The sequence below is a fragment of the Procambarus clarkii genome, chromosome 37, assembly GCF_040958095.1.
Source record: "Procambarus clarkii isolate CNS0578487 chromosome 37, FALCON_Pclarkii_2.0, whole genome shotgun sequence".
Taxonomy (NCBI): domain Eukaryota; kingdom Metazoa; phylum Arthropoda; class Malacostraca; order Decapoda; family Cambaridae; genus Procambarus; species Procambarus clarkii.
In genome coordinates this window covers 12,384,636-12,399,646 of record NC_091186.1, presented here as the reverse complement: position 1 = coordinate 12,399,646, position 15,011 = coordinate 12,384,636, and the positions used below count along the sequence as shown (strand labels likewise).

The 15,011-nt window shown below is 45.6% G+C and overlaps 1 protein-coding gene across 1 annotated transcript in view; it reads right to left on the bottom strand.

The window, feature by feature from the left end:
* Nucleotides 1–15,011, bottom strand: part of Rbcn-3A (rabconnectin-3 alpha) — a 185,250-nt gene that overhangs the window by 148,865 nt on the left and 21,374 nt on the right. The window contains 1 exon segment of the mRNA XM_069336828.1: nt 1,907–2,076. Within this exon segment, the coding sequence (XP_069192929.1) occupies nt 1,907–2,076 (170 nt within the window).

Here is a 15,011-nt window from a genome sequence, read left to right as displayed (position 1 = left end):
TAGTGAGCATGGATTCGGCGGTTCGATCCATAATGAACCATGTCCGAGACCCATGGAGGTATCAGCAGGGCCTGAAGGTAACTAACCAAACAGTACACCCAGGCACTGGGGCCACTCGCCAAAAAAACAGACTCCAAATGCAGCCAATACTCCCAGGCTATGAATGGGGACCACAGTGTGCTATATAAACAAGTGCAGGTGCCCTTGCATACCCCAAGTCAACCAACAGAATGGCTACAGCCAAGGACCCAAATAGAAGAATCAAAAAATCACTAACAGCCAAAGGAAAGGCTTTCCATCATACTGGTCTGACCTCTCGGGGGTGAACTCCAGAACACACCAGAGTAGAACAGTAACTCTGTCAGTGCAAGGGGAGCGCTAGTGAGCACCCAGGAAAGAAAACCCTGAGTACATGCAGGTCCAAGCACACTACAAGCCACACTTACACAACAAGCCAAAGAGAAAATATGCATGTGAAGGTAATAATAATAAAATCAAGGAACAATTGTCAAAGAAATGGGCTCTGTACAACAAATGAAGTCTAAGGTTGGCCAGCACTTAGCCAGAAGCAGAGGGGCTTGCCATGACTGACAGACCAGAACACTACAGGTATTATTAACCACCATCACACCAGTGACAGCACTGACCAGGGGAGGCTGCTGTGGGCTGGGCCATCTGGTGGCAGCTGTAGGTACTAACGAGCTTGAGCTAGTTTTGAGTGAATCTACTGTTTCGTCTGAATCGTTTGCCGAGTTGTTAGGCAGCGTCCAGGCTTTGTTTTCTGTGAACCTAGTTGTCTGTAAAGCTTCAATGACTTTCTGGATGCTTTCCTGATGGGGTGGTAAATTGTCCATCACTCTGTGTGCCTCTGTGAGGGAGACCTGGTTCTGGCTCTGGTCCCCAGTAGGTCAAACAGAACTCCTGCAACTGATGTGACAAAGTAGATGGAACATTCTCAGTGAGATAGCTTCAGGGAGCCATGGGGAAGAAGAGCTCCCTCTAGAAAATGAATCAGTCCTTACCTCAATAACAGCCTTTGTTTTTTTATAAGAAAGTTCTTTATGTGGTCATGTTATTTAAATTAAATTTGAATTCACAAAAGAACAATAAAACACTTCAACAAATATACATTATGCACAGTACAGTATACTAAATACATATTAAAAATAATTTTTTTTTTTTTTTTTTTTTTTTTTTTTTTTTTTTTGAGATATATACAAGAGTTGTTACATTCATGTACAGCCACTAGTACGCGTAGCGTTTCGGGCAGGTCCCTGGAATACGATCCCCTGCCGCGAAGAATCGTTTTTTCATCCAAGTACACATTTTACTGTTGCGTTAAACAGAGGCTACAGTTAAGGAATTGCGCCCAGTAAATCCTCCCCGGCCAGGATACGAACCCCTGACATAGCGCTCGCGGAACGCCAGGCGAGTGTCTTACCACTACACCACGGAGACTGTTATTACTTGAATTATTGAATTATATACATAATATATGTAACAATAGAGTATTCACTAAAAGAACCTATTGATACACATGCCATTTATTGTATAGTACAGGAACTACTGTATTCATCTTGTGCACTGCTTCACACCCGCAGTGGTTTATGCCATCACCTCATAATCAAGGGACCAGTGTACAATTGCCTGGTGGAACAGAAATGTTAGGGCACATTTCCTTAAACCTGATGCCTCTGTTTGCCTAGCAGTAAATAGGTACCTGGGAGTTAGGCAACTGCTGTACGTTGCATCCTGAGAAAGGTCAGTAGTTGACCTAGGGAAGAAATCTCGACAATTCTAAGTACTGTACAGGCTTCATGTCCACAACAAAAGGAACTTTTATTACTATATACAGTATTTAAAATTAGCTGCAAAATTTAAGATAAATACAGTAATGTATGTTTACCTCTAGGAGTATATTTTCTGCTTCTGATGTAAAATGCATTTCCTTGTTGTTGAGCCAGTGAATGACAAAGCTTTGCTCAGCCTCTCCTGAGGTCGTTACTCCACTGATACTTGGAACCAGAGGAATATCTGTTTCAGCATTTATGGAAGCTGCAAGGTGGAACTGGAAACCTACGTGTGAGAGAAAGGTAGAACATTGCTTAAAATATTTCTTTGATAAGTAATTTATTACAGTATATAATATTCAAAATATATAACATCAACCCAACAGAGCTGGATTACAGTGCAAAATAAAATGATAAAAGTGTTAACACAAAACTCAAATAATTTGAGATGAATTAATATAAATACTGCAGATGTTAAATAGGTCAGCACATCTGGGGGGATTAGGGCATAGTAACTATTACAAGAATCCAGGCAATAGTCACATCATGTGGTCTGTACAGTGTATAATAAAGGGTCCAGGCAAGACTCATACCTTGTAGTCTGTACAGTAATCTCTCTATCTCTCTCTGTTATTTACAAACTTTAAGCCAATACTGAAGCTTAGACATGCAAATGAAGTCCCAAGCTGGTTCCCTCTTAGGACAAGAAATGATCAGAAGAAGGTACCGAGCCGAGACCTCAAGAGAACAAGTGTGCGCGTGGAAGTGGGATTGATAACGGGACATCACAGAAACTTGTACATGTATAAAAGCTGGTTAATTGATCTGTACAGCTGTGGCCAAAGGTTACTCTATAATTTTCCCATCAAATAAATGCCCATCGTATCTTCATTTTGCATTTGTTGTCTTATAAAGTTAACTGAGAAAGCAGTAAAGCTCTACAATGGGATCAAACCCACATCCCTCATCTCTTCAAGCACATGCGGGTTGGAGCCTATCGTACAACTTCACAATATTTTCTCAGATACTGTACATTACATTCTGCTGATTTCAGTGTATAACTTTCACTGTATTCCTAGGAACTTTAGCAATATAAAACTTTGTACAATCCATTTTATAATTCCTGTTAATTCCTGTGTAACTAGCAGCTTTTCTGTGGAGAGCCCCTTCGGCTCCACAGAGTTATACCGGACTGATATGTATATATTAGACCGTGGCAACAGTCAGTCAAAGGAGTTCTAGGCCTACCGGGGACCAGAGCCAGAACCTGGCCCCCCTCAAGACAGGCACGAGGAGCAATGGCCTAAAGACACCCCCGTGTAATTGAAAGCAGTCTTTGTCTGCCATCTACCAGGTCAGGCACCCAGAAAGGAAGGAATTCCAAAGCAAACTTCTGCTTGTCAAAAATTGCAAACCAAAAGCCAAACTAGCAAGCAGAACTCCCCAATCAAAAACAAGGAAAATAGCATGACGTCGCCGTCGTGACATGAAAATACCACAATCGCCACGCATCCATCTAAGCAACCCCCCCCTCCCCGGGAGGGGGACGGGGGGAGTCCCAGACCTTCCCGCTGGTTACTCTCCTCAATTCACAGGCTGTTGTGTTGGTGATGGTCGATCGACTCTGGCTCCACTCTTTGCGAAGTGCTCCTTAGCAGTGTTGTTGCTCTGTGTTGGTGGTGTGCGAGCCCTGAGTAACACAAGAGTACTGGGCCGGCATGCACCAATGGTTATTTTCCCTAGGAGCCCTGTAATTACTGCCCCCGCGACCTAGGGTTATCTTCCCCAGGAGCCCTGTAAGTACTGCCCCTGCGGCCTAGGGTTATCTTCCCTGAGCCATTTAGGAACTATCTCCGCTAGGTTCTGTTGCTGCTCGGTGATTGCCCGCCCTTGGGGTTCAGCTGGGGTGGTTTGTACTCCTGTTTGCCTTTGGGTAGGTGGTAGTTTCGTCGCTGGCTGGGGCACAAGGTACTGTGCTGCTGTCTGATATACACATAGCGACCGGTTCTGTTCACCTGGAGACGTTGTGCTTTTGTGGGGTTTGTGCGAGTTTGAAGGTTGCTCTGTCCACTTGTCTCAGGGTGACACTCACCGCCTTTGCCTCTTCCATGCTGCCTATTGGGTCAATGACACCTTTGTCCCGGGGTCCTGCGAGTGGTGTTCCTTGCTTATACTCCTTTTCACCCAGTCCACTGATATTGATATTCGGGTGCAGGCAGCTTCAGTGTTGCATGCACGGTTTAGGTCGCTGCAACATGCAAGGTTGATTGCTCTTCCAGATGCCCCGCAGCTGCCCCTCTTTGTTGCTTGGTGGTGAGACTCGGGCGGCTTCAGGGTTTGCCCTTTCCGGATCAGCAGTGAAGGCATTCGAGCCTGTTCCTCCTGCTTGAGCTTTTGGGTCACCCCAGCGGGCTTCCTTCATCCCTGCTTTTCTGGTGGACTCTGCTTTTTCTCCAGAGGCAGAGGATTTGGAGGGTGGCTCGGCCCCGGGTCCTGACGTGGAGGATGCCAGGGTTGGGAAGGAGTTGACTTGGGGGGGCTTGGGCCCTGCTTGACCATGTTTGGGTGTTGGTACCCTCGGCACGGGGCTTGTTGTTACAGGGAGGGGAGGGTTTTTCTAGCCCCCCTCCCTGTACAAGTGTGTTATGAGTGTGACTCTTCCCCGGGTAGGTTCTGGGTTTCATTGGGTTCCTCGGTTCCCTCCCTCTGGAGGTTTTTGGATTCCTGCATCCCACAGAGGGAGGTGCTGGAGGCCCTTGCGGCTTACTTCCTGCGAGACCCGGAGTAAACCTCGATTATGGACTCTTCTTTTGTGTTTGGCTCCTATTTTCTTTATTGGGTCCATTATGAGGTGCCGGGGTCTTCCTGGTTGGCAGACTGCCCATTGTTCGTTAAGGGCTTGGCATTTGTTCTGTCAGACGCGGACGCATGAATGGTGGGAATTGACTAATTGTTCAAGTTTTCCAGGGGAGTGGGGCAATTTTGAGCACCTCAATGCGTGTTTGTTTGCCCCCGTGCTTCCTTGTGATATCGGCCAGGTGCAGCTTCATGTGCAGGTTCCCTCCCTTTTGGCATTTCTGGTGGCCAAGGATTTGCACGCCCGTGGGCACTTGGCTGTGGTCTTGCCTTTCTTTTCTCTACTGGAGCTGTCTTTGGACTGGCTCGAAGAGGATGTGAAGGAGCTGGGTTCCAGGCTGGTGTCCGGTGTGCTTGCCTCGGCGGCTCCAGCGTCGGCTGTATTGTTGAGATTGTATGCGCCGATTCTGAAGGAGGCGGTGTCTCTGTTCCATGCATCTTGCCTTGTGTGTCGACAGGCGGTGCTCGTCCGCTCTTTGGATTCTGCTTGGGCCCTGGCTCTTAGATTTTCGTCTTCTTTTTGTCCGTTGCTGATTGCAGAGTCTGCAGTGGTGCATTTTCTGCGGGGAGCTTCGTCTAGTTGCCGGTCTATGTCGGGGGAGGGGGGGGGGAATGGTGGTCCTGGCCAGAAGGGTTGTGCCAGGGCTTGGGGTTCCTTCGTTTGTCGTAAGCCAGTGGTGCCAGATTCAGGCCTCATGGTGGGGAGGCTCGCGCTGTTTGCTCTCTCCTGGTCCCACGATTAGTGGAATTGGGTAGTTCCTCCTCCTTTGGGGGATCTGGGCTGGCAGAGCGGGCCTCTTTCCCTGCGCTCTGTTAGGTCATCATGGAGTGGGTTCGCTTGGGCGTGGTCAAATCGACGGCATCCCTAGGTGGGTTTCTTGCCTGTTTTCAGTTCCGAATCAGGACTGTGCGGATCTGCATTTCATTCTGGACTTGTCCAGTCTAAACCCCTGGATCATTTGCCCCTGGATGGCCACTCTGTTTCAGATCTGGTGGCTTATGACACCAAGTACTTGGATGGTGTCTCTAGACCTCTGGGACGCGTATTGGCACGTTCCAATTCATCCGGGGTTCAGGGACTAGCTCAGTTTTGTCGTGAGGCGACAGGCTTACTGCTTTTGTTGCCTTCCGTTCAGCTTGAATCTAGCACCTTGCATGTTCCCACGCCTTACCCGGGTCGTGGTGATCTGTTTGCGTCTGTTAGGGATTCAGGTTCTGGCTTACCTCGACAACTGGCTGGTCTGGGCTCCTAGCCAGTCCTCATGTCTGCTCGCCAGGGTTTTGCTTCTTTCCCAGCTCGCCGGGTTCCAGTTCTTGGTGAACTGTAGGAAGTTCCATTTGGTTCCCTCTCAGGTTCGAACTTGGCTGGGTCTTGTGTGGGACTCTCGGACCACTTCCTTGTCTCCCTCCTGCGGTGTTGTTGCAGCTACAGTCCCGCCTACAACTGTTTTTGGTGGGCACCCGGGTCACAAGTCGGTTGTCTGAGTGGCTGTGCGGGAGTCTGAACTTCTCCGTGCTGGTCTACCTGTCAGGTTGGCTCTGGCTTCGGCGGCTGTTCTAGCTTCTTCGGGGACATCCCTTCTGCTGCTCTCGCAATCGCTGGGTTCAGATCCCAGGAGCTTTGCATTGGCGGCCTCCTCTGCGGGTTTTTCGGGGTTATATGCCGTGGCACCTCCTCGAGCACTCTCTTGGTGTGTTCATGGATGCCTCTTCTCTCAACTGGGGTTTTTGTGACCAGTGCTCACCAGGCCGGTCAGGGTCGGTCTGGTCCGTCCTATTGTCAGGCTCACAGCACATCGCAGGATTTTGCGGTATTGTGGCATTCGCTTCAGAGGGTTCGTGTTGCTCGCAGAACAATGATCCGGCTCCATTCAGACTGCTCCCCCTGTGGTTCATAGTCTGAACCATGGGGGTTCAATGTGGTCTTTGGCTCTTTGGAGCTGGTCACTTCGAGTGACTCGTCTGCCGAGTTCTCGGGGTTTGGCTTCCCCTGGTGGTTCAATTCAGAGGGTGTCAAACATCCTGGCAGACGGCCTTTCTCAGTTCATTCCCCTATCCACGGAATGGACGGTCGACGCCGACCTTGTTCAGTTAGCTCTGCCGGACGTACGGGCGCCTGGAGGTGGACCTCTTCGGATTGGCATGGTCGAGGCGTCTTCCAGTGTATGTGGCACCCTTCCTAGACTGTGAGGCCGTCAGTGGTCGCTACCTTTCGGCTGGACTGGTTGAGGTGAGGTTACTTGAACCTCTTCCCATCAGTTCGGTTGTTGCTCTGGGTCCTGGCTCGTTTGGAGACTAACTTGGGGAGAATAGTCTTGTTGGCCCCTTGGTGGCCGGCCCAGCCCTGGTTTCAGTGGCATCTTGCTCGATGTCCGAACCCGTGTTGTCTTCCCGCGGCTCCGCCTCTTTTCAGCAGATCGGTCCAGTACAGTACGTGGCTGGTTCGATCTTCTCCTCCACTTTTTGCATCTGGTCTTTTAGACGCGGGTTTATCACCACTTGTATGGTGATCAGGTGGCTTTGTTGATGGTGTCCCACCTGCGAGTTTCCTCTCAACAGCAGTGTGAAATTTCCTGGCGGCCCTTTTGGCACTTTTTATCTCTTTGTAGGTTATCTTCGATTTTTGATCGGGTTGTTTTGTCCTCTCTCTCTTTCTTGGTTGTTTCAGGACCGTCATCTTATGCCATATACTGTCGCCTTGTATTGTGTGGCGCTAGCGGAGCCGCTGTACCTTGCATGCGAGGTGGATTTCACTTCTACTCCGTTCTGCAAGCTTTCTCGGGCGTTGTTTCACCTCTGGCCTGCTTATGCGCCGCCTGAGCTGTCCTAGTCGTTGAACCAGGTGCTCTCTTTTCTCTCTTCTCCTCAGTTTGTGGTGGCCCCCCTCCGTTCAGGACTGTTTTTCTAAGGCTCTTTTCTTGTTGGCATTGACCTCTGGAGGTCGGATCGGGGCGCTTCATTCTCTCCTCTGGCGCAGTGGTTTCTGCTCTTTCGGTCCTGGTGGTTGTTTCGTTCGTTTGTAGCCGTCTCAACCTTTTCTGTCAAAGAATGAGTCTGCTACTTTCTGAAGGGGTCCTTGGGTTGTTGATGCTTGGTTGGTTTGGCCAGGGATGCATCATGTTTTGTATCCGATTGCGGCTCTTCTCTGTTAATTGCGCGCCATGTCCTCCGTGGCAGTGAACGCACTTTGGGTGAACCCAGTTTCCCTTCTTCCTTGTTGCAGGGTGTGGGTCTCCCTGGTCATCCACAGGATTTTTCGGTCCAGCCAGCCTGCGGTCTATCCCCGTGCCCACGAAGTTTGTAAGTTCGCAGCTTTGGCTGCTGATTTTGGTAGTAAGTAGTGGGCTGATATTCGGGCAAGGGGTTTTTGGAGATCGATCAAGGTCCTGGTCGCATGGTACCTTGTTAATGTTCCTGGCTCTTCTTGGGTGTGTGTAGCCTTGGGTCGCAGGTTGCAGCCAGTTGTCTCGACTTCAAGCTGAGTAGCAACTGACGGCTGCCTCCTGGGCAAGTCCCTTTTCTTCTTTATCTTTGGTTAGGTAGCTCTGGGGAGCCGAAGGGGCTCTCCACAGAAAACCAGCGTTGAATGTAATGAAACGCCATTTTCTGGGCGAGACCCGGAGGATCCCCCGGCATCCCTCCCTCCCTCCGGTCGGCTTTTTTCGTGTTTTTGATATTCAGCCTCTGAACTGAGGAGAGTAGCCGGCAGGGAGGTCTGAGACACCCTCCCGTCCCCCTCCTGGAGAGGCAAGGTTGCGCAGACAGATGCGCGGTGATTGTGGTGACATCATGCTATTTTCCCCCGTTTTTGATTGGAGTTCTGCTTGCTAGTTCAGCTTTCAGTTTGAAATTTTTGACCAATAGTAGTTTGTTTTGGAATTCTTACCTTTCTGGGTGCCTGACCTGGTAGATGACAAACAAAAACTGCTTCCAATTACACCGGGATGTCTTTAGGCCATTGCTCCTCGTGCCTAACTTGAGGGGGGCCAGGTTCTGGCTCTGGTCCCCGGTAGGCCTGGAACTCCTTCGATTGACTGTTGCCACGGTCTAATATATACACACCAGCCTGGTATAGTTCCGGGGAGCCTCTGGGTCTCGGCCAGAAAACGGCGTTTCACTACATTCAACGCTGGGGTTTTTTTTTCCTGTGTGCCAGTTAACTCTTTTATGCCTGTTTCACATTCTTTTGTAAACTACTCAATCATATGTATTACTGTATTTATACCTGTATATTACATTATTTCCATTCTAAATTAGTTCATTTTATTTTTTATTAACAATTGTGATTTGTTAATTTTCTCTGAGTGAAATTGCTTACATCAAGTATTGGGCACTTGAAACTTTGTAAGAATATTTTGTACTAAATACTTTATTATTTATTTCCCAAAATTTTATATCTATGCACTCAAGTTTTGCAAATAAACTTATCTTATTAACAGCATTATTATTATTATTATTAAACACCAAAAACTTGAGACACATGTCGTCTATTGATTAGAATGAACTTAATTTGTATTACCACCACCGAGATCATCAATTTTCTAACTTTATATACAATTAACTAAATATGAACTCATATTCTGCAGACCTCATGAGGCATCACTCCTAATTTTAACTAAAACCAAATCTTAAGAAAAAATGAGACCAAATTTATTACATTTTTTACAAGCTAAAGTACAGTATTCATAATAATCTTGGAATTAAATTGATATTTTTTGCATACTATACCTGTATTATGAATCTAGAAATTGCCCACTTCATGAAAAATGTATGATGTCAGAAAAATTAATAACCTAAACAAATATAACACCTACTGTACTGTATATCATGAACAGGCTTGATATAAAATAACTATGGCTACCTCTATATCTTTGATGCCTCATTCCCCTGCCCTATATACCCTCCCCCACAAGAACTTTCCTTCGAGCAACTGGCCATAAAAGTAACAAAAGCCTGAGAGCAACTTTATTTTAGCATGCTTTCCTTGCCTGCTCCAATCCCCTGATGTTCGTGTCGGAACTCTCCTGTTTCAACTCCTCCGATTTCTCCTAGGATGCTGGTTGTCCGCTCACCACAGTTTGCTCCTGTAAATTCTCCTTGCAATATTATCATCCACCCACCACTCAACACATTCAAACCTTTGTTAAGTGTTTTCCTTTAACCCATTTTTAGGACATTAAACCTTGTATCTTTAGCCTTATTTAGAAACCTACATGCAAATGTTTCCTTATTTTGTATTCCTTCCCATTCCTTTATTAATTAGTTTATTTCTAGAGAATAAATTCTGAATTTGCCGGTACGATTCCATTACAAAATATCTCACTCTCTCTCTCTCTCGGTGGTTATGGTCACGTGTGTTACACTCTCGGTGGTTATGGTCACGTGTGTTACACTCTCGGTGGTTATGGTCGCGTGTGTTACACTCTCGGTGGTTATGGTCACGTGTGTTACACTCTCGGTGGTTATGGTCGCGTGTGTTACACTCTCGGTGGTTATGGTCGCGTGTGTTACACTCTCGGTGGTTATGGTCACGTGTGTTACACTCTCGGTGGTTATGGTCGCGTGTGTTACACTCTCGGTGGTTATGGTCGCGTGTGTTACACTCTCGGTGGTTATGGTCGCGTGTGTTACACTCTCGGTGGTTATAGTCACGTGTGTTACACACTCATAATCCTTCCCTAATGCCCAAGATCCAATCTCGCCTTTTCATTACCTTTCCTTGAGTTTCTATGAACAGTCTTTCCTGTACTTCCCTCTCCCTTTATCCTTTAGTTGTCTATGTTTACACACTTCCAAGCCCAGATACAGTAGAACTTGTCATATATGGATGCTTACTGTACATGGATTTTTCTTGTAATCAAACTGGGTATTGTTGGTTTGGTTCACAAGCAGAGTACAGTATCTGGACTTGGTTCATGCTCACAATTCTTGTGCTACGTCGTTTGTTTTGGTATCATTGTGTTCGCAATTAAATTCCCTGCAGATGTATATGCATATAATGTCCAAAAGCCTGGCGAGACTCCCCACAGCAAAGCCTAAAGTCGGAAAAGTTACCCGTGAGCGCACAAAATCAGTAAAATGTGTATACTCGTTTCAGTTTTCTCACCTTAATTCTCGTGCTACGTCGTTCGTTTTGGTATCACAGTGTTCGCAATTAAATTCCCAATTTAATTTACGAGCATGAGAATTGTTCATGCGAAAAAAAAATGGACGTGATCGGTGTCCAAAGCGAGCGATACTGTCAATGCTTTGTTGCTCTGATATTTCATATATTTATGGATTGACTTATTTGTTTCCAGCCATGTTATTGTGACTTATTCTCTTATAGTTTACCTTGTTTACCTAAGTATGCACATTTCCTTCAAGCATTCACTTGTTTTGTTACACCTGTTCAAACTGGCGTGTGTTCCCCAGTTTTGAGGTTGATCTCTGTTCCTCTGCTCTCGTCCCCTCGTACATTGAGTCAGATTCTGGTCCTGGCTCACGGTAGATGACAGATGGGTCTCAGAGGTCTAGTGTGACGGGGCTAAGGCTTGCTGGTGCCAGAGATGTTGGGGAGACATAGCTTGCTCTCTCCCAGAAATCATCTTGCATTACATAAAAAAAAAAATGCTAGAGTTTTATGCAACAAAACTAAGCTAACTTGGGAGGTAACATATCTAACATCCAAAAATATTAGTAATTCATAGTGGGCATGACTCAAAATGTTTCAGATTTTTAATGTTCAACTGAATAGCATTTACTACACTAACTCTTCTTTGTTTAAACAAATTAATACCATTTATTTTAATAAATTATAGGTTCAGAATTTTATTTATATCATATATGTATTCATAATTTTTGTAAGAATAGCAGCAACTGAGATACTTGAATGAAACATTCAAAACTTTCAAACACAACAAATGGAATCGGCAATATTAAAGTTTGATCTAACTAAAGGAAGCGTGTCCAAGTGGCTAAAAAGAATTCAATCGGCTGTGTAGATATTTGAATGACAACAACAATCCTGCCCAAATGACCATAAGAATTACGGAAACTATTGGCCCATACGAGGAAGTTCATATTTGTGTCCACTCAATAACACGTTTGTTATCACGCTTTGCTACCTTTTGTTTCTTTTCAAATTCCTTTCTATTTATGGAAAACCTTACTCAATAAGCATACTCTGACAGGTATACAGTACTGTATATGCATGCAAGTACTGTAATTACCAAAAGAAGGCACCAAACCGGGAAGGCTATGTAGTACCATCAAATGTGCAGAAGAATCAGAGGATGCTAAATATCACCAAGGATGCCAATACGAGAACAGAAACGCACAAGGGGAACGATATCAAAAGTATCCAATTCACCAAGAATTCTATCAAGAGACAATTGACCGCAAGGGACGGTCGGAAAGCAAGACACACGCTCGTCCTGGAAGTCAGGACATTCAACAAGGATGTGCACGACTGTAAGAGCACTCTATTGAGTGACAGCGAGTTAAACGTGTATGGCCAATACGTAACCTAGCCAGAGCCGTTTCCCACTGCCGGTTACAGTGGTAGAAGGAAGTCCACGGGGACACACTATTCTTAAGAGTACGTTGTTTGTTACCAGCAACAGAAGACCAACGACCTTGCCAACAGGCAAGGATGGAAGAATGAATAACTAGGTAAAAGTTGGAATAAGGAATACCTTTACGGGAGATGGGGTAAGTGTGGATAGCTTCCTTAGCGGCAGCATCTGCACTCTCATTTAAAGAGAGACCAACATGGCTGGGAACCCAGCAAAACTCTACCGACTTAAATTTACTGGAGATAAGAAACAGCCATTGTTAAATCTTGATGACCACCAGGTGGACCGGATTATAGGATCCCAGAGCCATGAGGGCACTATGAGAGTCAACCACCACCACAAAGGAGGATTGACAACGAGAAAGCAGGAGACGAAGAACAGAGAGAATAGCATAAAGTTCTGCTGTGAAGATGCTAGTCTCCGGAGGAAGACGACACATATAAGTGTGGTCAGGAAAACAACAGAGTAGCCCACACCATCAGCAAACTTAGACCCATCGGTGACGATGGATATGGAGTGGGAGTGTGAAGAAAAGTGTTCAAGAAAACATGTTTCAGACCCATAGGAGGGGTAAAAGCTTTAGTGATGCGGGTCAGAGAAGTACAAAATTTCAGAAGGGGGACCCTCCACGAGGGGCCAGGATGGAACAATACGAGGAGAAACATTGGTAATACGAACCGAAAGAGAATCTTGTAAGCGAGACAAACGAACAGAAAGAGGAAAGTGGTGAAGAGGAACAGGAACTACAGGAGGGGTAAAAGTCAAAGTACGACAGAGGCGAGAGTGAGGATGTTGTAAGGACCGTGCAAGATAATGAAGACAGTAGCGATCACACGGCAGTCCTGGAGATATAGGAAGCCAGTGTCAGCATACAAGCTGAGGGTAGGAGTTGAACGAAAGGCACCGGAGCTGAGGCGCAACCCAGTATGGTGCAAAGGATCAAGACAGCAAAGAGTAGGAGGAGATACAGAAGAGTAAGCAGGGCAACCATAATCGAGTGTAGATAGGACGAGAGAAGAATGTAAAGAGAGGAGCATGTGCCTATCCGCTCCCCAAGAAGTATGGGACAAAACCTTAAGGAGATTAAGAGCTTTAGAGTACTCAACTCAAGAGGTAAAAAATATGGGCCGACCAAGACAAACGAGTGTCAAAGATTAACCCCAAAAGCTTAGTGGAATCCCTGTACACAAGGGGATGACCATAAAGTGACAAAAACAAAAAGTGACAAAGAACGACATGCTTCCGAGTAAAAGTCATAGCACAAGTCTTAAATGTAGAAAACGTAAAGCCATGATCGGTGGCCCAAGACGACACTGACGACGACTCCCAGACCCAGTTATACAGACTCAGCAAACACTGAGACATGCACGGAGGGAGAAGGCGAAGCATTTCATAATGAATGTCCTCGGAGCCCACTGCTGTAGAACCACAGAGGGCCAGGGCAGACTGAAGTTCAGAGAGAGAGAAGGGATTGCTATAGGGAAGGCTGAGATGGGTATGGAAATCTAAAGGATGAGATTCAAGAATAGGCTTACGAAGAAGAAAAGACTGAGGAAGATGAGAACCAGAGCTAACAGACGAATAGTTGCATATGCATGCAACTTTAAATTCCATGGAGTGGGGTGGAGAATTGTCAAGACACAAGCAATATTACAGTTACAAAACTGACTTGCTCTTTACTCTGTACAGATCATCACACTTACGTGATGTTAGATTGCTATAGCCTGTGTGGTTATGTTGAAAAAAATAAGCTTAAACAAAGAATAACCCAAGGGGTACAGTGAAATGCCTTCACCAATTCAGCCCTCACTTGTTCTCGGCAAACATTGTTCTAGTTTGGCCCCTCGTTGGCTCCCTGTTTGCTTCAGGGAGCCATTGAATGGCTGTTATGAACGAGCTAGTAGCCTTGACATAGCTATATTTAAAACATCACTCTAGTGCAAGCCTAGTCAAAGACCGGGATTAATTTACATACCATTGCATGGTTCACAATAACTTATTTTATGCTCATCATTCTAAAGATTATGCATGTTAACTTCCTTTAATTATGTTTTGGTTGGACAGTAATTTGTTGCATAGGTTATTCTATGCAAATTTGCCTTGAAGAATAACATATATAATAATATAAATGAAAAGCTAGTCAAGGTGGGCTTGTTAAGTTAATTTGCATGTTGCATCTTCATTAGTGAAGTTAAATAAAGCATGCAAATGAATCTACAGATGTGTGTTTTTATTTAAATAGCAGGATACACTTTATTTTGCATGCTTTCGCATGTTGCTTAAAGTTTCTTTGCATATTAAATATTGATATGAGTGCTGTGCAACCAACCAGTAGACCCAGTGAACAGATTTAAGGAATACAAATTTTTAGACTTCCTGGTGTGGGAAGGTTAACAGTTAGATTCTAGCCAGTCTAGAAAATCAGCTAATATGATGCTGTCAAGTCTAGACCTCCAAAACTAATGTCCTTAATTAAGGCAGTCAATCTTTAGAGTATGTGTAACGTTTTGAGAACAGGTGTTTATAGGAATATTTAAAAGGAAGACTGTGTACTCTTCTCTTGCCAGTGGTAACATTTTGGACCATGTGAGAAAAGTAGTTAAATGGCAATCTGGTAACATTGTGTTCAGAAGCATACCTGGAGTGTGTTTTAAGAGTTCTTCTACTCCCCGAGCCCAGTCTGAGGCCAGGCTTGACTTGTGATAACTTGGTCCAACAGGATGTTGCTTGGAGCAGCCTGTAGGCCCACATATCCACCAGAGCCTGGTTGGTCCAGCATTTCTTGCAAGAACCTGTCCCGCACTTCTTG